Consider the following 24751-nt stretch of genomic DNA (forward strand, 5'->3'; position numbering starts at 1 on the left):
TCAGCAGTCAAGAGCACTCACTGCTCGTGCACGGAGTCTGGGCTTAGATCTCAGCACCCACAGCTCAGCTCAGAGCTGCCTGTAACTCCAGTTCCAGTGGATGGAGACACTCTTCCACGTAAGACACAACATGGGGTGGGGTGACAAGAACAATCAGTGTCGTATGTTCCAGAAAGACACTTTGTCAGAAACTCTGTGCTGACTACTCTTCTCTTATCAGTGACAGAAAGTCCATATTCAGCACTCCAGCTTTTGTTCTTTTTAAATTAGTACTTGGTGCTTTGTCAGTAAATTTGACAATTAGCGGTGATTAGCTGCTTATGTTACAGCCATGACAGTTATTCCTTGGAATACTAAAATAATATTATTATTCCTGACATTTTAAATATGTTAGGAAAAGACCTAGAGATGGTGGAGGGTTTTTTCCTTAAAAATTACTTATATTTCCTCTTTTATTGGAATATGTATATGTTATAGAAAATTTAGGGGGATTAAAAAAAGAAATGAAAAAAATTCTGCCTCCTGCCATAACTTGAAAAGACCGAGTTACTCTTACATTTTATAAGCTATACCTTAAATAGAAAGGTTTCTTTTAATTTATTTAAAACCTTACAAGACTTTAAGAACCAGGAAGGAGCAAAGATGTAGCCTAAGACTTCCAAGCAGAAACCTTGCAGCTCACGTGTGTTCTGTGTGCGGACTGGACCATGTTCTGAGTGCATGGAATCATGTGGGAAGGGTTTGCCCTTTTTTTTTGAGAGACTTCACAAATAGTCAAAAGATTAGGAAAAAATGACAACTAATGGATTATTGCCTATTGTTGTAGAAGAAAGCCAGGGATGGTAATACAACTCTGCACTCACAACTTTTGAGAGACAAACCAAAAGTTCAGGATCATTCTTCATCTCATACCAGGTTCAAGGCCCTTGAGCATCATGTGGCCCTGCACACGCATGCGAGTGCGCACACACACACTCAGTCCTATTATGGGAATAAAACTGTTAGCTCCGAATGTAGTAATGATGGTGGTTCCAAACTCTGTGCTCAGCAGAGTGAGGTGTGCAGGCCTGTTAGCAGAAGCACCTTTCCCTGCGTCCTGACTCTCCTGGCCCGTGTCTGCATTTCCCTCAGTGCTTCTCTGGTAAAGCTGTATTTACCTTGCTTATTCGGACATCTGCTTATGTGTAGAACAATGCAGACGGCATCCACAGTGGCTTTGTTCCAACCAAGGAAACAACAGACTGAAAACAAGTCAGAATTCTGCAGGTCTTCATGTGAGACTGCAGTGAGCTTTGTTTTGTGTGTCTCTGTCTCTGGCCACATCTCTGAAAAGGGATGAGAAAGCTGGGCATTGCCATACAGTGTAAGGTCAGGGGCCTGTGCTTTCAGTGTTCAGGAGCCGTCTTTCTGCCTTCCTGCTTCTTAGCATTTGAAAGTCTCCACAATATGCTCCTGTCTGTATGAGAGAATGGCTTATCTGCTCCAAGTGGACAGGCGGGGTCACCATGAGGTCATGTGCTTTGTGACCTTTCCTTCCCTCTGTGGTTAAGAGCATTGACTGACCTTCCAGGGAACCTGGGTTCAGTTCCCAGCATCCACATGCCAGCTCACAGCTCTCTGTAACTCCCATCCCAGAGGACCTGACACACTCTCACAGAGACATACATGCACACAAAACACCAATGAACAGAAAATAAAAGTAAATACATTTTTTTAAAAAGAGACTATCCAAACAATAGTCTATAAATATTTAGAAACTAATTTTAAACAAAATCCACCCAAGTTTTCAAAAATTCAAAGTTACTCTTTGCTACATCACTAGCAAGGAACTATCAGCTTGACTGGGCAAATGTGGAGCCTGAACCATTTCAGAGCTTCGGGCTCTACTTGAAGCTGCAAACGGCCACTCTCTCCCCAACCCTGCAGTATTCTCTTGATTATCTCCAGTACAGTGGTAGATTTACTAACACATTTTAAGAGAAAAATTGGGCCTGCAAGAACAGGAGTTCAAACCCTGCCCCAGGGATTATGGCAGGAAAAACTTGACTCCCAGTAGCTGACCCTTGACCTTCACACACACTCTCTCTCAAACACAAGTATGAATAATACATGAATGAGAAAAAAAATAAGAGAAAGATGAGCAAATGTGGCTCTGTCCACATTCTCCCCTTTCAGTTTGTAACAGCTTACATGTTTGCTTTTGCTTCTTTTTGTTCTTGGTTTTTTGAGACAGGACGTATATATGTATGAAGCAGTAAGAGCTTTTAACACTGAGCCATCTTTCCACCCCACTGGGTTTGTTTCTTATGTGAGATCTTAGGGGCCTACACCTGTACTCAAGTTACGTGTGCCCCCCCAACACACATACACATAGACACACTTAGACACACATGCATGTATTTAAAAATAAACTGTTAAAAAAAATATAGGCTTTTTAGCCAGGCAGTTGTGATTCATGATGGCATGCTTCCCAGCACTTGGAAGGCAGAGGCAGAGACAGGCAGGTCTCTGTGAGTTTGAGGCCAGGCCTGGACTATAAATCGAATTCCAGGACAGTCAGGGCTGTTACACAAAGAAACCCTGTCCCAAAAATAAAACAAAACAAAAAATAGGTTTTTTTTTTTTTTTAACAAAAATAAATAATTAAATTCCCAAGCATTTCAGGGACTTGTTCTTGTTTTCCGTTTGATTGACATACCTTTGAAGAGCTTCACTTGGCACAGGCTCCTGACCACATGTGACCAACTCCCAAACTTAGTTCTTTTTTTTTTTAAGAGGTATTTATTTTATGTATATGAATACACTGTAGCTGTCTTCAGACATACCAGAAGAGGGTGTCAGATCCCATTACTGACAGTTGTGAGCCAACATGTGGTTGCTGGGAATTGAACTCAGGTCCTGGAAGAGCAATCAGTGCTCTTAACCTGCTGAGCCATCTCTCCAGCTCCCCAAACTTAGTTCTTAACTCACGGGCAGGTTTTTGTTGTTTTGTTCTGTTCTGTTCCGTGTATGCGTGTGTTGTTTGGGGTTACTTTGGTTTGAAAGTTATCTGAACCAGGATCTCACTGCAGCCCAGGTTGGTCTGGGATTCGTGCCTCACCAGCTACCTCAGTGTCCCAAGGAGTAGCGATGCGCTGTGAGGGCCGCCCACTCAGCTTCTCATATCTGCGATTCAGTTAAAGAGCTCACGTTTGCCCGTGCTACCCCACTCTGAAAAGCTGCAGAGACTGAACACTGGCAGTGGTGGTGCCAGTTAAAGGAAACTGGGTCACTTGCTTAGCAGTTTTATTTTTGTTTTGCTTAAAGCCATTTTTTTTTCTTTTCAGGGATTATACAGCAAATTCTATTACAGAGTTTTAAAACAATCCTTATAAAAGTATCTTCAAAATTACTGAAAGCATGCATATGTCATCATGAACTCTGTTGAAAGGTGATGGGACGGTGGAGAGGGAACATCGGCAGATCCTGGGCTTAGGTGATCTTACTGCATTTGTGCACAGCAGGGCCCGAGAAGTCTTTGCTTGAACAAGAAATAATTCGCCAAAGTGCTGTAAAGTCCTGTGACTCGCTGTTTGTATTGCACATGTGTATAGCCTGTGGCTCGTGTAGCCTTGAGCTGCTGGTGACTTTGTCAGAGCCCACAGAGTGTGGACGGCGTCTCTAGCCTTGCTGGTGCTGCTGCCTTTTCATTGGCTCATCTGTTCACTTCCTGCAGATATATCCGCATAGCAGAACTGTCTCAGAAATATTGTATTTCAGGCTGCTGGGGACTCAAAGATGAAGCGGTGGGGAAAATCCATTAAGACCTAAACTAACCATGGTAGCAGGCCTGAAATCCATCAGCTCATTCATTGAGATTTACGGGAGTATGAGACAGCTGGTGTAATCCAGGTTCAGAGCGTTCTGTTCCGAGAGGGTCATTTCATGGCCTCTGTGCTAAGCATAACCAACGCTACCCTCTGGTGGAGTCAACGCAGCCACCACCTGTCCATGGCTTCCTTTCTTCTTTTCCTTTTATGAAAGCATTTGAAAATCTACAGTAATAATTTGTGTTTGTAATAAAATGAATACAAAGTGCCTTTATTTCTCTTCATGTGTGTGGATATTTAGTGAAATTCCACATGGCAGAGCATACAAGGTATCTAGAACTTTTAATACATTTTAATGTCTCAATATATACATGAAAACAGATTTTTAGTATATTGGTTCTGAGACTCCACTTTATCTTAAAGTTATTTTTAATAGCATGCCTTAAATTTAACTGGTTACAATTCACAAAGGTTCATTGTTTCGTGGTATGTATCTTCAAAGCATTAACAGTGTTAACTGTGTACTGGGCAGTGAGGGACAAGAAAAACAAAGCATTTCCTGTTCTCGGAGTACTCCAGTGAGGGCAGACAGTTCCAATATAGGGCATTGGAGCACAGATAAAAAATGTCCTCGAAAGGACACCTAACCCAAGTGCTTACCCCAGGAAGGACCCTTGGAGGAGGTAAATTAATTCTTAACAAGGAAGTTGCCCAGTATGGGGGAAGGAAGAGGAACAACAGACTGTATTGCATGCCTAACTTTGTCACACATTTCATTACAGTCAGAAGCAAATAAATGGTCAGTGTGTCTTCTGGAAAGGCTCACTGAAGTCGATTGAAGGCAGCAGAATGGTTGTTGGCCAAGGACACGCACGCACGCCACACTCCAGATCAGTTATCCAATAGTCCCGACAGCAGCAGTCACAACGTGACCCACAGCACCGATTATAGGTTAGCTTCTTACAGAAGCCAGCTCATTAAAGAGTGCACCATCAATGAGAATGTGGGCTTTGTCTTTGATTAAATTGAATGATCTGTTCCTTTGTGTTCTCTCTTTTTCTTCTTGTGTGTACTTCTTTAGTGAAACTTAGACTGAATACATTCAAGCTTTCATAGTCTTTCCATTTACCTGGAAGTGTTTTAGAACTTCTATTCTTATTTTGTTTGGAATAAGTTCTCATTTATATGCAGTCAACATACATGCCAGGTTTGTTGTGTTTTTTAATAATTTCAGGGTTTTATGGAATTAGGTGTGGGGACTGAGAGACTGATGTCACTAGTCAGCAGTGAACTTTGAAAAGCCACCTCACTGTGGTTTCCTCTTAAGCTGAGGGAGAAACTGAAGCCAACAGCCATTTGCCAAGGGTCAGGCTGCAGGGTGTGAGGGAATACTGAGAATATGGGAGCATGGGGAACACGTGGCAAGATAATCTAGAATGAGTCACTCTCCTTCTGCAGCCCCAGCTATGCGATGCCATGGCCAGACTGCAGCTGTTCCAGGAAGGGGTGGGAGGAGGAAGGGAATCCTTTAATCCAGCCCTTCCTTGCTCCAAGCTGTGTCACATACTGCAGGACACACTCCTGAGTGCTGTGATCCCTGCCTGCAGCTTCTGTTCCCGACTCAGCCCTCACAACATTCCCAGCTCCCCTAAAGCTCTACTTTCCAAGAGCTTTCTACATGACTACCTATGGTTTAGACTGTTAGATCAGAATCTCTGTCACAAAAGCTCCTTCTTAACTGTTCAGCATCTCTTGAGCTGCCAGAGAGGAGGGCTCACACCTCAGATGGGTGTCCTGATACCAAACCTGTCACGAGCTTTATTCATAAATCTAATTGCAAAAATCCTTAAATATACTAGTCTGGTGCATATCTTATAAAAAACAGAAAGCCAAAATCCCATGATTAATTACCTGCAAAAATAATGATTGGAACTTAACTGTTACTCTTACGGTATACACACAGGTACACACAGGTTCACACAGGTATACACACAGGTACATACACCCCAGGTAAATGCTGCTGCTGCTGCTTTCTTCTGTTCCGGTTGCACTCACAGGAAGCCGATACACAGAAGACGTGCTGTTTGTTAAAGAGGTTGATGTTAGTGACTAGGAATAGTTCACACATTAGTGTTTACCTGCTGTTGTATAGGGAAGAAGCCAAGGTAACTCAACTATTTCTTCAGGGAAAAAGTTATTTAATTAAATTAGAATGAGTGACACTGGTAATATTTTAGGGTCATGTTGAGATTTTAACTTAAGTCATTCGTGCATGTGTGTGTATGTGTGTGCATGCATGTGTATGTGTGTGCACACGCGCTCACTTGAGTTCTAAATTAAGCTTTTTGTTTAGATCACAGAAGATACAGTGTGGCTCTTAGAAGGCAGTAGTAGAGAAGGAAAGTAAATGTTATGCTAGGAAAAAAATAAAAGAGAAGGTGTGTGTTTTCTTTTTTCATCAGCACCTTTCTTCCCTAGACACAAGTCCATTCAGCAGGGTGGGGATGGAGCGCATGAGGATGTGTGTGTTCTGCCATAGGAATAAAATACAACAACAGGTAACACACACACAGCTATCCTTCTTACTGTGCTTGTCTGTGAAAAGCCACCTCCGCCCTCCTGCGTCAAGAGAAGGCTGGAATGCTATCACTAGACAATCAGCAGTGAAGCGGTCCCAGTGCCCAGAGGTTCTGAGAATAGCCTTGTCTTCTTGGCCAAGACTCTGTCACTTTAGAATTTACCATGAGACATAACTCATGCAGTGAAGATTTCTAATTTAGTCTGGAGTATTTTGTTTCATATACAATAAAATCTCCTTCATCCGGAACAAAGTAGAAAATTTGTAATGAGTGAAAATTTCCAATCGTAAAGTTTTCTTTAAGAGAAGGCATTCAGTCACAGCACAGAATGTTCAGAGGCAAAGCAATTTTATTTCATCCAGTTTATTAACAATTCCAAAATAAAGGCCCCAAATGACTAGGTCCTACTTACTATATTTTGTCTAATGCAGTATGTGTGTATTGGAGTTCTGAAAGCTATAATACTGTAAGAAAGGCCCTTTCTGTTCCCACTTTATTCTTGAGAAAAGCAGAGGCCAAAGAATGTTCAACAAAGAGCAAAGAACTTACTTTTTGTAATTTTTCACTTCATGGATAAAAAGTAGAGACAGAAGGGTGAAGCACCTGTTGCTTTAAAGGCAATAAATGAGTGAAATGTTTTAACAGAAGTCATCAGCTTTCAAAGATCTCTTTTACCCACGTCCCATCACTCACTGCTCTTAATTCCTTTGTCACATTTTTTAGTGCATTACAAGTAATCCTTGAAATCCATGGAGCATTTTATATATAACTAGAACCATGTGGACAGTTCCCACATGTTCAGTGTAGCCCCAAATCCCAGCTTTTTTTTTTCTTTTTATTCCTCCTTTCCCACATATTTAGTCTTAGATGCAGGTTTAAGGAGCAGTCAGGGGGGTAATGGGAAGAATTTCACCCCAGTCACCATCTTCCACCTAGAAAGTCTCTGAACATTCTCCCTAGGTTTAGGGTAACAGCCTCCAGCAGGCCCTGAGCAGCCCTTTGATCTCAGCCCTGAATTCTGTCCCTCCCTCTTCCTTCCCTAGGAGCAGACTCCTCAGGCAGCTGCTTTGCAATAGCCTTCTTATTTATATGTAACTGTATACACTGGCCAACAGAGTCAATTTGTAGAAGCACCTTGTGAAATCTTGTTCAGATAAAGGGAAGATAAGTAGTGTTTATCCATTCCGTCTGGAGCACTTCTGTTTATAACAAACAGGTTGAAGAAGAGACAAATAGTTCAGTCTCCCAGGTAAAATAAGTTCAGTGTTTATACACTGTGGGTGGGTGTGCACACAGCCCACACCTGCTGCTGCACTCAGTGCCACACAGTATAGCAAAAGGACAATATGGATCTGCATGGTTGGATGGATGGATGGTTGGTTGGTTGGTTGGTTGGTTGGTTGGTTAACATTTTGCTTTATGGGGCTTGAGAGGGACGTACTCTTATGGAGGCCAGAGGCCAGCTAGTAGACAGCTTTTTCCCTCTGCAGTGTATGGTCCTAAGAGTTGGCAGCAAGCAGTTTTGTCTGCACAGCCATCTTGCTGGCCATTTTAAGAATTGTCTTAGAGATAATTCGTTCTAATCCTGTACTATAGCTTTTTGAGGGATATGTATGTGTGTGTGTGTTTAAACAAGCGTTTACAGGTTGAATCCAGCAATACGGATATCATATCTGAAAGCCTATTTTAAAAGACTAAAATTGATCAGTCTCCCATGAGATGTAAACTTATTAAAACATGAATACACACATATAGGGCAGTGAGAAAAAGTGTTCTTCCATTTGATTTTTAGCAGTCTCTCTCTGATTTTATTTAGCTTGACCAGATCTGTTTCCCAGTATGGCTGCATCATACCTGTGCTCTCTTAACACCCATCACCTCACTGACTTTAGAATCTCCCATTTTCTTTTGAAATGTGGTTTTCATTGTTTCCTGCTGCCTTTGCCTTAGTTTTTCCCCACAGAATTTTTAATAGGCCTTATCTAGATTTTAAACAGACCTTATAGCTAATTATGTTATTTGCCAAAAATGATATGACAATATTTCCTGGGCCCATCCATCTTGACCTACGTACTTGTCTCTTTGCATTATAATATCAGTTGAAGAAAACAGCAGTGTCTGTAGCATCTGCTATACAGTAGTTGAGTGGTGGCACATTTAAAAGGTACCTGACTGTGCTGGGATGCATCTTATGGCCTAAATGTGCTTGGAAGTTCTTCCTGTGCTCACGTTGGGAGTTATATCCAGTGGGGGATGCTTTTTGTTTCATCTGTTCTCTTACTTTGGGGTGCCTGTCAGTTTAGCTTCATAGTTCCTAGGTCACAGTTATTCTGGCCACAGTGATGCTGGTCCTTCCCTGGACAGGACATGGGAGGAAAAGGCTGACTTTGTATCTTCGTTGGGCACAGTGATGGGAACGTGATGTAGGAATAGGAAGTACTTGTCTTTCCTTGGCTTTGTACAAACCAGAAGCAGACACCCCTTTATCTGTCCCTCACCACCTCACAAATGCAAGCTGCAGTAGGGTGACTCTCAGAGTCCTGCGGTTAGTAGCCTGTGCCTGGCATGGCCACCATCTGAGGTGCCTCAGGATTTCACTGGTGCACATGCACCAGTGTTCTCCCTGCAGGAAGAAACTGGTTCTGCTGGAGCTATCCTGCAGTTTCAGACACAAGTTTACTGTCTGGAAAGTCCTTTAAGGCAAATTCAAAATCTTAAATTTTAGCATGGCTGTTTAACTTTGGGGTTTTAGGTTTTTTGTTTTGTTTTGTTTTTGTTTTTGGTAAGTTAGAAACAATTAAGAACTTTTACTTACTGATCTCATGAATTTGTAATTTTTTTTAAATGGTTTTTTGCTTTAAATAAGAGTTGTCTTCAGGAAGGTGCGTTGTGTTGTTCTTTGGTTTGTTTAGTTTGGTTACTTTCCATACAGTAAACTTGTGAAACTGCAGGATAGCCCAGGCAGAAAACTAGCATTTGGATCCAATGGCCCCAGATTTTGTTTTCTGGATTCTTCTGTAAAACGAGAGTAAACCACAAAACCCAGCATGCATAGGAAGAGATGCCAACACACCTGGAGCTTCCGGCTTCCTCGTGCCGATCAGGGCCGTCAGCAACGCAGCAGCCTGGTGCTTGCTCGGACTTCAGGTGGGAGCCGCAACCTTAATAGTCAAACTTACATGCAGAGTACAAGAGCTTGCCTTATGATAACTTACTATTTCTGTAAGCAATTGGTTCAATCTTAGAATATGATTTCAGTCACATTTTTCTCAATTTCTTGAAATCCCAAATCAGTGTATCAGCACACTGAATTTTTGCTCACATAGATTCTTTTTCTGGTGCCTCGTTATGACAAAGAATGAACTAATAGTGAGCTCTTAAAACATGTGTGTTGACATTATTGGGAAGATGAAAGCACGTGAACGCTGTGATTTAGGTTTATTTGACGTGTAACAGTATTCATGGCAATGTAGGACTCTTGTCTACTTGTACTTTTCCAAAAGACGTTCTGTTTTCACTCACAGCTCTAATCATTTGCAGTTTATATAAACAAAGCCCTGGTATTTGTCTCTAGCATACATTCTACAAAGTACTTCGGATGTCTAGTGAGTCAGATAGTAATGCTGACTTATACAACACAGTAAAGTGTGAGGTCTGTCATGTCAGTGAATCTTCCAGATAGATAATTCAGGTTGCATTTTCTAGAAGGTATTTTTCTCATAAAGATTTACATTAAATGCTTTTAAGTGATACTTCATCTACCTATATTTTGAGCAGCATTTTCTCTTTTTTCTTTTTTTTTAGTTATGTTTTATTAGATATTTTCTTTATTTACATTTCAAATGTTATTCCCTTTCCACATTTCCCCTCTGAAAACCCCCATCCCATTCCCCCTCCTGCTCACTGGCCCACCCACTTCCACTTCCCTGTCCTGGCTTTCCCCTACACTCGGGCACTGAGCCTCTCCTCTCATGGCTGTCCAACCAGGCCCTCCTCTGCTACCCATGCAGCTGGAGCCATGGGGCCCTCCATGTGAACTCTGGTTGGTGGTTTAGTCCCTGGGAGCTCCCGGGGATGGGGTCTGGTTAGTTGATATTGTTGTTCTTCCTATGGGACTGCAAACCCCTTGAGGTCCTTGGGTCCTTGCTCTAGCTCCTCCATTAGGAACCCTGTTGAGCAGCATTTTCTATGTGTAAGTGTCCTCGGAGAGTTATTCATGTATGTACATTGGGGCCATTGGTTGGCTGTGGTGACTGTGGTTGGCCCAAAACCTTTTCAGCCATGTGTTTTGTAGTCTTTCCTGCCTCACTGGCCTCCCTACAGCTGTTCAGTGTACTGAACTCTAGCATTTATGTTTTTTTTTTCAGTGTAAAATACACAGTTTATTAAAACAAACAAACTAGAAAACATTTGAAATGATCCACTCAAAGCTGCATTGTGTTTAGTAAAAATGAACTGTATCTTGCTGATAACACTGTGACCCAGTAGATATTTGTGGTATTTACACATATATTGTTAGGTCTTTGTATGATTTTTTTATTTGCAATGCTTTTATAATAAGGTTTTAAAATAATTACAGCAAAATAAAAATTTACAGAAGCTTAAAATGGAGTACATGATAGATAACGTTAATGAATATTTTACAAATGGTTCAAACTTAGTGTAAGAAATTTTTAAGTATTCCATACCTTTAAATGAATTTAGAAGTTTAAAAGGATTTAACAACCATGTCACACCCTTATCAAAATAAAAAGTATAGAATTAGACTTTGTATGAAGTTTAAACAATTAAAATTTTCCACCGGTTCCTTATCTACCTCAGACATGATGTGCCTTCACTCTGGCTTCTTATAAAGTTAACAGTGTCTTTGCATCAGTCTGCCTTTTATCTTCCCAGGTCTCCACTTAGGGGACTTCGTAAAGATTGAATATTTGTCTAGGAACTATATATAGAATAACTACCTGAATTCAGAATAACACAAAACTAGAAATATGGGGCAGTTATAATCACTACAGACTTAATACTGAGAATTTACATCTTTTTATCACTGCACATGAGAGTGCGCAGACAGATAGGCAGACAGACAGACACACACACCCTGGCTCAGGTAGCTACTCAAAAGTAAACAGGCAGATAGAATGCCAACTTTTTAATCATTAATTTTGCCTACCCCTTTGGAAAATCAAAGCTATTATGGAAAGCTTTGTATAGCTAGGAAACTCTGGGCTTACTACCCCATGTGGCTCGAGACTGTGTGTGTGTGTGTGTGTGTCTGTCTGTCTGTCTGTCTGTCTGTTTCTTTGTCTATATGTCTGAATTCTATAACTGAATGTACTATTCCTGACTATTCCTAGCGTTTGTGTATGAACTGTGAGCATTCACTCTCTTGCATGGTTTCCTATCCATGGTTCCTCAAACAGACATGTAGTCTTGTGTCAGCCTTTCTAGAGCTGGGGTCACAGGCATGTGTCACCATGCATGCCTTGCTTGAAACAGACCTTTTCGTCAGCAGAAGCAGACCTCAGACACCTCATAGCTCAGCCAGTGAAGAGGTGAGGAAGAAGTCAGAACCGCTCACAAGGTTGTTGTTGGGTTTTGTTTGCTCTTGTTTTTTCAGCTAACCTTTATGTATTGAGGATGAACTTCTTCTGAGACTCTGGCCCTGAGAGTCACTGACAGGGCACTTAAGACATTTGTTCTGGGCTGGAGAGATGGCTCAGCAGTTAAGAGCACTGGCTGCTCTTCCGAAGGTCCTGAGTTCAATTCCTAGCAACCACATGGTGGCTCACAGCCATCTGTAATGGGATCCGATGCCCTCTTCTGGTGTGCTAAAGACAACTACAATGTACTCATATAAATAAAATAAAATAAATTCTTAAAAAAAAAAATCCTGAAAAGACATTTGTCCTGTCTCCTCTTTCCTTCAGAAAACCCAGGGGAAAGGGTCTAGGGAAGGGTATTGGGTGGTAGGAAAGGGAAGGGAGAAATATAATTGTATTATCTCAAAGATAAAATAAGAAAATATTAATATTGCTTCTTTTATATACAGAAAAAACAGAAATTTATCTTTAATGCTTTTATAAGTTTTTTCTGCCTTTTTATGAGTGATGAACTTACTAGAATATGGACTTGGTTCGGATGTCCTGGCACACTCCTATTTCTGAGTGAGTCTGGATATTCGTATGTGTGTAGAGCTCAGTGTGAAACAAGCATTTATTATAGAATGTTTTTAGAACTAAATAGCCAAGTTCATTAGATATGTAGATTAAGTATAAGTGCTGGGTTTGGGTATGAAACATCCTACTTCTGCACTTCTTTTGTTTTTTTGTTTTGTTTTGTTTTGTTTTTTTGCCAGGTTTTTCTGTGTAGCCCTGGCTGTCCTGGAACTCACTCTGTAGACCAGGCTGGCCTCAAACTCAGAAATCCGCCTGCCTCTGCCTCCCAAGTGCTGGGATTAAAGGTGTGCGCCACCACCGCCCGGCTCTGCACTTTATAGTTATTTTTATACATGATGGCTATTGGAGATAGCTCAGGTAATAAAGTGCATGCTGTATAAGAACTGACTTGAGTTCAATTTCCAGAACCCACATTTTAAAAGCTGGGCATGATAGCATGGATTTATAATCCCAGCAGTGGGGAGGCAGATGATCCCTAGGGTCTGTGGGCAATCTGCATGGCCAAATTGGTGATCCCCAGACCAATAAGACCCCTACCTCAAAAACCAAGATAGACAGTTCCTAAAGATCAATACCCGAGGTTTCCTGACATGCACATACAGTCATGCTTATACACTATACATAGAGGGAAGTTCTAATCTTTACAATATGGTGCCTTTTTTTTTTTCTGTACATTTCAGTCATGTACCTCAGAATACCACCATTCAGCAGGCTCTGAAGTACCTGAGCATGGATTTGTGAATATTTATGCCTACTATATAACAATATGACCCTAGGTATCTGTTTTTCTCAGATACAATTTTGACCTTTGTTATACCTCTTCTTCCTCTGTCCAAACTGAGGCTCTGACTGTACATTCTGAGTCTGCAAGCCACTTCCTTTGCCTAGCTCAGTTATGCAGCAAATGCACACCCATTGGAGAGAAAACAGAAACTAGAGAAAGAAAACCAGTGCCCAGAACAGGTTAGTTTATGGTATCAAAATAAACAATGATTTTTAAAAATAAAAAATATAAACAAACAAACAAATAAATAAGGCTGCCTCATGCTTAGGAGGAAGAGGAACAAAGAAAAATAGATAAAGAGACCATAGGCACATGGATTGGCCAAAAACAGAAAATGAAGAAACAAAAGAACCAGAAAGGGAAAAGTTTGGATTCCCACCAAAGCCTATTGCAAATGTGCTCAAGGCACTAGAGATGACTTGGCGTCTCATCCTCTGCCATACACTGTTATAACCAAACATGGTCTGGAACTCAAAAGCTGTGATGCTGGCATTTACACAGAGCTAGAGCTAGATACTCTCTAGGTCCCCTTTAAGTCTGAAAATTCTGGGTTATGCTATTGCTGAAGATCACATACCTTTGTTGCAAAATGTGAAATTAAGCTAGAACTGGGCCAGAAACTTTCACATTGCCTGAAGGAGCTATGCATACAACTGGGGGAGAAGAGGCACCAATGGTCTAGGAGCCTACAAGCTACAATACCAGTTTGCCAGGCAAGACATGCCCACAGGTATAACAATTTACACAAACCACTGTGGTGGTAATCATTTGCTCTCTGGCTGGATTTGAGGTCCTCTCCACAAGAGGGGACTCATGCCTAGCGCTGTGAACACAGTCGCAGCCACCCTGTGGCTACAGGTTCCTAGAGAACTCACTACAGTTTCTTACACAGATTGGCATGACATCAAACTGCCTTCTAAGTATTTTATTTATATGCATAGCAAATACTACATTCAATCAGAGAGGCTTCTCTTGTCAGAGAACTGTGGTGAATGCAGAGACTGCCCAAGGTCCATAGAATAAGGGATGACTCAACTTTCAGTCTTTAACAGAGCACCCATACCACCCCCTCCACAGCTCAGAGAACAAAAAAGTGCCAAATATCAGAAAGGCTGCAAAATGCTGTCTTTGGGGCATAACACCACCATTGCAAATATGATTCTATAACAACAGAGACTCTCTGTGCGTGGCGTACACAACACTGAGCCCGTCATCAGTCAATCATGGATAAAGACGGTTCATGCAGATAAACCCCACCTAGCTGAATTCTGGCAACTAGTAAATTCTGGGAAGGAACAGTCATTGTCTTCAATTATGTGCCCAAAGGTGAACTCAGTAGGCTTGAAATCCTGGATTGAACAGAATTGTACGCCTGTACACAACTATACTACACAGCTAATATACTACACATCAGAGTGAGACAGGCTAAAGCATCACTTCAGGCCCAGTGGTCTATTTGAAAGCTAGGCAGAAAGGACTTGGGAGTTGCAATAGTACATCCTTAGAAAAATCACACAATACAGCATTGTTCTCCTCTTAATAATGCTGTCTTGACCATTGAAACCTTGTAGTAGGTTTGAGATCTGATCAAAATAGTTATGAACGTGAGGTAGGGCAGTAAAGCCCAGCAGATAGAGGACTAACACATAAAATTGGCATTGGCAGGCCGGGTCAACTTGTGTAAAAGAGAGGTGCCACTGTAATCCTCCAAGTTGTACTTTTAAAAATTGACTACTGTTTGATTAAAAAAAAAAAAAATCCCAAACAAAACTGTGTTAGTACATTAACTTGGAAAGTGATCATTTCAAAGTCCTCCTTTCCCCTCTGCTTGAATGTGTAAAAGCAAGCTGATCTATTCAGGACATTCTACTCAAATTTGATAAAACCAGGAATTAATGCATGCTAGTTAGGAAATGGGCAGCACTTAGTCTGGGGCTTGGAGAATGGCTAATTCTAATCCTTTTCTTTGTGAGTCTCTAGAATCGAGCTTATATCCTCCTCTCTCGTGAAATCTTATCAATACTGCATCTTCTCCCATAGGAGCTAATATGGGAACTTGTGGGACACTGAGAGGTTGGTGGCATATGGCCTGTGCCATCAGTGCCTACTGTGTTACTCTAGACGAACTTGTCGACCTTAACAAGCCCATATTCCTTCTTTTTAAAAATGGGTTGCAGCTAGGCACTGGGGATTAGAGAGCACGCTTCGGATGCTCACAGCCTGACACACGCCATCCTCCTAATCGACATCGGTGCTGCAGGTATCTTCTGCTACACAATCATGCCCTTGGTTCATTTGCATTCTGACTCTTCCTAGTGTTTTTCTGAAATTAGCACATGCTCAATTCAGTGTTTAGTTCAGAGAAGGTAAAGCAACGATAAAGAAAGGGAGGATTGGTGGTAAGACGTGAGGTGGGAGCATCCACTGTATACTTCCTAAAGGAACTAGAAAGAAGCTCTTGACTAGTGAGAGCAAAGAGCTCAGCCTCAGAGAGAGGCAGCGGAGAGCACCACTGCTGGACATGGAGAGCGTTGGTGCTGACCGTGGGAATGGAAGGGCCTTGGTCTAGTACAGCGGACTTGTTTGTTCTGGTGAGTAACAGAAATCCAGAAAGCTACCATAGCAAACTAAATTGGAAGGGTGTTAGTAGAGGGTATTGAAGGGTTTTAAACCGACTGCTGGTAGAGAGTCCTGCCTGTAGTTCAGACACAGTTAGGAGTTATTTGTGTGGAAATAACCAACAATCCCATGTAAACTTCAAGCTCAGAAATTACTAGTAAAGAGGATCCTGATTTCCTCTATCTTTTTGTTGTTGTTCACTAGAAACTAGGATCCTTTGCCAAAATGTAAATGGATGCAAACAACACAGTCAACAATCTGACCTTATAAACCGGTACCTCCTGAAGAGTCAGCTCCTCCGAAATGTGCTTCTGTGAGTTTTAGGCTCATGGAAGCTTCAGTGTTGTTGTCTCCTGCCATGTCACAGTGTGTGCAGCCACAAGGCCTGCTCATATGTAGAGACTGTGCCTTTAGTGGAGCAGAAAGCTTAGAGGTGTCAGCACCGTCGTCCGGCTGTTGGGAGAGCTGGGTCCTAAAGCCTGGGAGACTCCACAGCACCAGCGGGGTGTGGCCCATGCACATCCTTTCTTAGTAGTCTGGGCAGAGCCCATTGTTAGAGTACAGCTGTGCGTGCCCTGCTACCCACATCTGTCTGGGGTGATCATCTGCTACTCTCTTGCTCTCCCTCTGGTGGCAGTGGCTTTCTGCTCCTCCTTGTTCTGACCTTGCTTGGGAACAACCCCTCACTAACCCCTTACATGCCTCTGTGAGTGTCATCCCTTCAGAAGACAGCCCTGTCTTACCTAGGAAACCTGCTCCTCGCCCCCCATCTGCGTTCTCTGTGTTGGTTCCCCCTGTCTCCATGACTTCGTATTGTGAATGTCGTTCTTCCACTTGAGAGTAACTTTGCTCCAATTAGTCATAATTGGTGCCTAAAAATGTAGGGACTTAGTTGATATTTGTTCCGTGAATAATGTAAACTTTGGTGGTTGTCAGACCTAACCTACCCTTTAAAGATAATTCTGGAGGTACTTAAGTTTGGAAATCATACTGAAAAAAATCTTAAATTATTATTTCTTTTCCTTTTAGAAAAATGACTTGGGACCAATTGAGAAAGTTTCTCTCCGCAAACAGCGGTTCATGCAGTTCTCCTCCCTGGAGCATGAGGGAGAGCATTACATGACACCCCGAGACTTCCTCTTCTCAGTCATGTTCGAGCAAGTGGAGCGTGAGTACTGGGCTGCTCTATGTTGGTTTGCTTTGCTTTTTAAAGCTTAAACATGAGGGTTGAAAAACTTGTTTCCAAAATTTGTGACAGCATTTCAATTATCACTATCCGTTGTATTAGGCATCTTCTTGTTATAATGTGACAGTTACAAACTGGCATGTGTTTCTGCTTGAAAGTAGTTATTTTGCCAGTCAGTGGTGGCGCATGCCTGTAATCCCAGCACTCTGGGAAATCTCCCAGGTGGATTTCTGAGTTTGAGGCCAGCCTGGTCTACAGAGTGAGGTCCAGGACAGCCAGGGCTATACGGAGAAACCATGTTTCCAAAAAACCAAATCCAAAAAACCAAAAAAAAAAAAAAAAAAAAAGTAGTTATTTTATATGGATTTTTCTAAATGAGAAAAAAAACTGAGTTTTTAAGATAAGTTTTAAATGTTTTGACTTAACATTTAAGTCAAAAATGTTATTTGACTAGATACTAGTTTTTAGTGGAATTGAGGTTTTAAATTCAGAAGAAAAATATAGTAGATTAATTATTAAAGAGAACCATTTATCAGAGTCATAACATTAATATGTTATTTTGTCGTAAGTAGAAAAATCCTGAAGGAAACAATGTAACCAAAAATTAAAATAACAAAGTATAATTATTTTATAAATGTCAAACTCATAGTTATCCCATGACAGCAGGAACCCCCAGGTTTATCACCTGACCCAGCCCTTCTCACTGTGCATCAGATACGTACGCACTGTGGTGTAAGGCCTGTCGTGCTGGACTCCCTGTAAGTAACTGAAGTACCACAGAAGGCAGAGGTCAAAGCACGTGGTCAGAGCAGGCTCGGGCGCACTGGGCACGGCTGAGCAGGGTAAAAGCACAGTGAGCACGATGGAGCATCCAGGGACAGGACGTCCACGGGACCCTGGAGACAGGGAGCTTGGGGCTGTCACCCTGAAGAACAGATAAGGGCTGGATGGTGCAAAAAATCCCAGGGACTGGCTCACCCACCCAAGGAATGTCTCCTTGGCAGAGCCATGTGGGTGGACTTCATCTTGAGGGAACAATGAAGGTTTGAGAATTAGAAAATACAGTAATAAAAATGTGTTTAGAATCCTTTAATCTAGATCCATGGAGGGAATTTAGCAGTATGTGGCAAAACTTTAAAAATGTTGACCTATATTGGTGCAGTAGTTTGGGCCAGATATAGTGGCATACACCTTTAATCCCAGCAGGGGCAGACATGTGATCTACATAGCTCCAGGACAGCCAAAGCTATTTAGTTCGAACCCAGCCTCAAAAACTCGCCGTAAATAGAGTGTGAGCATAACGTGGACATTGTCACTCCTATTCTCCCAGCAGAAAAAGGAAAAAGAAAAAAATGGTGAAAAGTATAAAATCAGCATTTCAGGTCCATCAAGGGTCACAACAGAATTGGGGTCATGGGACACCTTGACCTAAAACCTGGAGGCAAGTGGAGACAGAAGGTCAATCAGGGCAACCAGGGTCCTATATCAGAACTATTTAAAGAATAATTGGTTAGCTGGCAGAATCTGAGTATAAAAAAACTTAAGAGATGAAAACTCCTGAAAAGAGGGGTAGTGTGGCTCAGAAGGCAGCGCTCAGCTCTCCGACACCCTGAAGGCACGTGCCATGGCAAGTGTGGGCGCACACAGACAATAAAGATTTAGTTATGTGTATATGTCTCTGTGCGGGTATGTGCACCTGAGCACAGATTCCCCGTGGTGTGAGCTGCCCGGCATAGGTGTTAGGAGCCAAACCCAGGGCTGAAGAAATGGCTTAGCAGTTAAGAGCATTTGACGTGTTTTTAGAAGATCCAGGTTCAAGTCCCAGCACCCACCTGGCAGCTCACCCCTATCGTTCCTGTTCCAGGGGATCCGGTGCCTTCTTCTGACTCCGCAGGCACCAAGCACACATGTGGTATACACACATACTTGTAGACAGGATACTCACACATAACATAAAATAAATACATCTTTAAAAAAGCCTTTCTCCCCGCCAGTGCCAGTTCTATTAAAGAGACTGTTAGAGCCAAACAGGGTTTGCTCTCAGAAAAGATGAATTTCTTATGAGAGTTAGTTAATAGATTTCAATGAGTGCACTGCTCTGCTCAGTGTACCCTGCTTAATCGCCCATCAGGAGCTGATGTCAGCGGCATCTGAGTCTCCAGAGATGCACATGTGCTGCATTCCTCCTATGGCTGTGTGTGTGTGTGTGTGTGTGTGTGTGTGTGTGTGTGTTACCCTGAGATAGAAACACATGTCTTAAACAAGATAAAAGTACTAACCAGAGGAGTGAGATTCAGCCAAATTCAAATAGCACTTTGTTCTCAAACGTTACCTTAAAGAAACTGAATGACAGGGTGGGAAGCTGGCCGACTTCACTTGTGCACAGAAGCCAGACAAGCGCGTCAGTCCTGACATGGGAGCCACAGCTGTCAAGGAGATGGCACATGGAAGAGTGAGAGCTGGCTCATCTCCGGTGTGCCAAGTGACATGGTAATTACTGCAAAGTGACATCACTGGAGAAACTGTCACTTCAGAAGGGGCCATTTGGCCTGTCTTCCTGAATGCAGCAAGCCATAAAGATTCTTTTGAGGGGGACATTCTTCACAAAGCAAAGCCAGAAAAACAGCCTTGATCACCAGACTGGTGACTGCAGTAATTCATCACAGCCCCAATTAACAAGGTCTTTGAAGTAACCTTTAGCTTCCCTTAGCTCTACCTACCCCCCCCCCCGCCCCAGATATCTCTTAATGATGTCCCTAGAATTTACCTTAGTCCAGAGATCCATTTGTCCTGTCTGTCTTCACACACTGATTGTTGTCTAAATATCAAAGCATCTGGCTTTGGTTGTCCTGGCTTCACTTTGTGGTGAGGTTCTCCACACACATCAGGCTCTCTTTAACACTCAGTAGATCCAGCCAAGAACCTGCAAAGGGCTGACGGTGGCAGTGTCCTTACCTGGCTGTGAGGCAGCAGCCTCTATCTCTCGAGCTGCCACAGAAGACAGGCAGGCAAGAGCTTTCCCTCTCGGTCTTTCCCCACCCCCTCCCTCTTCCTCCCTCTGTATAGCTGTTAAAAATGGAAGAATAGATATTCACAAAGGAAGAAGCAAGAAAATGAACATAAATGCTTCCCTGGTTTGTATCTGGTGAGAGAAAAGTTTACACTGCTGTATTGACAAGTCTCATCACAGAGGTTGAGGAGACTGTGGGGGGGGGGGGGGGGGATATCCCAGGATTTTACATTTACATACTCTTGGTTGGAATTGGAAATGGAAAACTCCAGCTACTTTAGAAAACAACTTTAACTGCCTTGGAAAATTAAACCTAATTTTTCACCAAAATTTGCATTCCTGGGGGTGTATGTGTGTGTGTGTGTGTGTGTGTGTATGTGTATATATGTGTGTGTGTGTGTGTATATATATACACACACACACACATACATACACACACATACACACCTGATAGGAACACTTACTGGTGTGCCATCAGATATATACAAGAGTGTTTATAGCTGCAGTGTTAGGTTAGCAGAAAGGCTAGAAACCACCCACATGTCTCCTGGAGAGAACAGATAAACCAGGGCATATTCACACTAGGCAATTCTCTTCAGTAAGTTAGTGAACAGTGTCCGTTACAGCAATGGAAAGAGCCCATAGATCCACTACTCACCGAAACTAGTAGAAAAACATGTCTGGAAATAAGCCTGAAGTTTCTTAGGAAATCTAGAAATACCTATTCAAGTAAAACTACTAAAATGGATAAGAAAATATTCAAACCCAGAGTACTTTAACACCGGACTCTCCACCTACCTGTTACAACTCAGTGAGATGGAAACACATTCTAGACGGCTACAACAGGAACAGTGCTCAGAGGACTATTGGGAAGAGCAGTACTTTAGTACTTCCTACCGCGTGGGTGAGGGGTGGGCACCCTTTCCCACACACTCCTTGTCTGTAGAGTGGAGTCTCTGCCTTGCGTGCTCTTCCACTGGGAACACTGGAGACCTGGCTGCTCTTGCTCTGGCTTGAAGGGCAGAGGGAGTATCCAGAAACAAGCGACGAAGCCCTGAGGTCTACTTGGTGGGCCAGGCTCTTACTACTCCGAAAGAGCAGCACCATTGTCCGCAGGTCTGGCTGCAGGACTCGGGCCTCGGAAGTTGTTTCTGCCTGGGTGGTAGAAGCTGGTTTAAAAAGCAGCTTCTGGTCTCTCTCTGATGGTAGTAACCTCACTTTAACACAAAAAGGAGACTTTCAGGCACCATCAGAAAGGGTACAAGTAAGCTAGACATGCTAACACATGCTTGTAATCTCAACACTCTGGGCATTGAGGCTGGAGGATTGATAGTGTAAGGCCAGATGAACTCCATAGCAAGCAAAAATCCAGAAGGAAGGAAGGAAGGAAGGAAGGAAGGAAGGAAGGAAGGAAGGAAGGAAGGAAGGAAGGAAGGAAGGAAGGAAGGAAGGAAGGGGTATAGGTTGTGGTAAAAGGAAATTGAGAGGTCAGGGATAGAGTCAGAGAAGAAAACAGGTTAAACTATGTGCTGGCTACTTTGAAGAAGCACACTTAGGAAAGAGAGGGAAATGGGGAGCCTCCAGGGGTCCTGACAAATATTAATCACCCCAGTGGGAATTGTTCCTTCATGGAAGCCTGAGTCAGAAAGATGGCCTGCAAAGCAGTGCGTGTCCCAGGTTCTTGTCAGGCAGCGGGGTAAGATGTCTGCACTCAGCACCTTTCAGTTAGAACGAACTCCAGAACTCCAGACCCCGCCTCCGCCCTGTGACTGGTTTACAGTATGGGGAATCCCTCAAGTGCTAGGGTAGAGGGCAGGGGGACGCATGGTAGTTACTAAGAACTCTGCAGCTTGGACACTGAGCGTGTTCACAAGCAGTGAGTGACAAGGAGAGCTGGTCCTCAGATTCTCCACAGTATGTCCTCTGAAATAGCACTGTGGGGAAGGAACTAGAACCCAGACTCTGCACTACATTATTGAAAATATCCAGAGCCCAACAGCAAAAGTCAAAGACTACAAAGAAGCAAGACGATGTAGCATCACTGGACAAAATCAGCCACAGAAATTGCTTGTGAATTGCAACCAGATAACAGATTTAACAGAAAAGACATCAAAATAGCTCCTAAAATATGTTCTAAGAGCTACAGTAAACTGTAATTAAAGACTGTGACATTTCCACTTATATTATTCATTGGAATGCAGTTAAATGATCGGAGGGCACTGAGCCAAATCAAGAGCTGAATGGCCTTGCAGGCAGATAATACACCCTTTATGCATACGACGCCCTTCAGCCTCACTCTCCATCATGGGTAAGGTCGTCTTGGTTACATTCCTACAGATCATGATGAGCAGCAAAACAAAGAAAAACCAAGCCAAACCACTGACCCATGCTCTCTGGGTAAATGAAATGATATGAAGCAATCTAAGATTTATTAGATTTTAAACTCATTTACCTGGGATTATCTTTTTGGCCTTTTGGTAAATACTACACTTTATTAATAGCAATTGATGAGACTTATGTAAGCATCTCTGCATAGGACTTCCAAATAGACCCTGGCAACTCCCTGTATCTGGTTCCCTTGGGTCTCTGCTGCGCACTCTCTTGCAGCACAGATGACCAGCCCAAGGACATCTCCCCTCCCTAGATTGTCTCCTGCTGCACTCCTTTCGGTGACTTTGGCTTGACTGTTCACACCCCACACTACCACCTGGAATTGTCCCAATTTCACAGTCTCAGATTTCAGAGCCTCCATCTGTGACCACAACTAATTCATTATCTTTCACTTTACCTGCTACCCAGTATGTTTATTCTGAAACCTCATGAAAATGTCTAGTGTCCACTGTCCTATCGCCCCAAGGTCCTTTCTCCTTTTCCCTGTAGCCACAGGGTTTGTGACTTGTCACTCTGATAACTACTTACCTGTATCCCTTTTGTCTCTATCCTGAACTCATAGGAAGACACACACTTGTACAAATTGGAGCCCCTAAGTTCATCCTCAGCTTCACCCAATCCTCTAAGTCACACCTGTCATATGTCATTTTACAGTCTCCAGCTTCCTTCATCCACCTGCCCAAATCCCTCACCTTCCCAGCTCTCCTTCCTACCACACCCTTCCTTCTTGCTGATGATAAGGTATCCATTTTTAACTGATCAAATGAAGGCTGAAAATTGAAGCATCCTTTAGATTCCTCTGGTGCTGCCCCAGCTGGAGCCCCTTCCCTCCCTCACCTGTTCAGCAGGAGGGGCTCATCTCCCCCTAGATGGTACCTCCACCCTTTGTGCTCTGTTGTTCTTGATCTCTGACGTCTCCTTTTTAAACCCCTCAGGTAGCCTCATGTTCACCATGATGTAGTATTAAACATTAGCGATGCCAGCATAAGAGTGTGCGGGATCATTGGAAGATCAAATGTACATTCAAAGAAGGAAGACAAGTCAGAGAACTGACCTCCACGCTACTTCAACATTTGGAGGTGTAGAGATGGAAACCCAGAGGAGAGGGAGCAGCAGCTCAGAACTAGGAGGAAAAGCAGGAGTGGGCGGATTCAGATGGGGTTTTGAGGAAGAAGGAATAGTCACAGAAAGTACAGCTGAGGAGCAAGCGAGATGGGGACTGAGAGTCAGCCCACCACTGTCTGCAGCATGAGGACTGTGGATGGCTTTTCTAAGAACCATGTCAGTGGTGTGGGGTCAGCACAGGAGTCAAGGTACAGTAGGCAGGAGGGGGGACTGGAAGTGTGCCCAAGAGAAGAGCTTTAACCCTGGGCTGAGGGGGCGGTTGAGGCACAGTGAGGTAGAGCAGAGGATTCCTCCAGAAACAAAGGGTGGAGGCTGGAGGATAAGTCGGTGCCTGGTGTTGAGTATCGGCTCCAGCACTAGTCCCATGGGCCTCCGTTCCCACCTCAGTAAGGTGCCAATTCTAGTAACAGTCAGTCATATACAAGTGGGGCTGCCACGCTAGTCTGTCTTTCTCTTGAGCTCCTCCAAATCCAAGAGGGCTCCTTAACTCACTTCCCTCGAAGCCAGCTGCTTCTCTGTGACTCCTGCAAGCCCTGAGAGAAAAATCCCTGTCTTCTACCCAGAGCTCCTTCCATGAAGCTCTTCCAAGTCAAAAGAGAGTGACCAAAAAACTGAGAGACCTCAAAGGTCCAACTCTATGAAAGAGTAGGTCTTCCCCTACAGCCTCAGCAGGCTGATCCATGTCACCATCATGGTAGAGAGCAACAACAAGCCAAGCCAGGAGACACCCGAGCCATTTTAACTCTGATGAGGCAGCTCAGAGCCATCCAGCTGACTTCTCCCTGGTTACAGAGCAAGGACCACAAGTCCTCTCCCAAGCAACGTGTCTTAAAACAGTAAGAACTTTCCATTCTTTAGCATCTTATCTAAGGAGGCTTTTAGAGGCACCCTAAGCTGCTTCTCTACAGGACACCCCTGAATGCATCTGATTCACACAATACCTATTTAAGTTTTTATATTTTGCTAACAATTGGGTTTTATGTGAACCATAGTAAAATATCCTGCACCAGGAAGGAGTTAATCCCATTGCGTCGCTGTTTAGTGCCAGAGTCTCTCCTGACAGTTTCTACAT

General features: G+C 43.0%; 1 protein-coding gene across 1 annotated transcript in view; it reads left to right on the forward strand.

Annotated features, from left to right (window-relative positions):
* Micu2 (mitochondrial calcium uptake 2) overlaps nucleotides 1-24751 on the forward strand; it is an 81269-nt gene that overhangs the window by 13002 nt on the left and 43516 nt on the right. Inside the window, exon 2 of the mRNA XM_052191321.1 lies at nucleotides 16997-17135. Coding sequence (XP_052047281.1) covers nucleotides 16997-17135 — 139 coding nt within the window. The remainder of the gene's footprint in view (nucleotides 1-16996; nucleotides 17136-24751) is intronic.

The sequence above is a fragment of the Apodemus sylvaticus genome, chromosome 8, assembly GCF_947179515.1.
Source record: "Apodemus sylvaticus chromosome 8, mApoSyl1.1, whole genome shotgun sequence".
NCBI classification, from domain to species: domain Eukaryota; kingdom Metazoa; phylum Chordata; class Mammalia; order Rodentia; family Muridae; genus Apodemus; species Apodemus sylvaticus.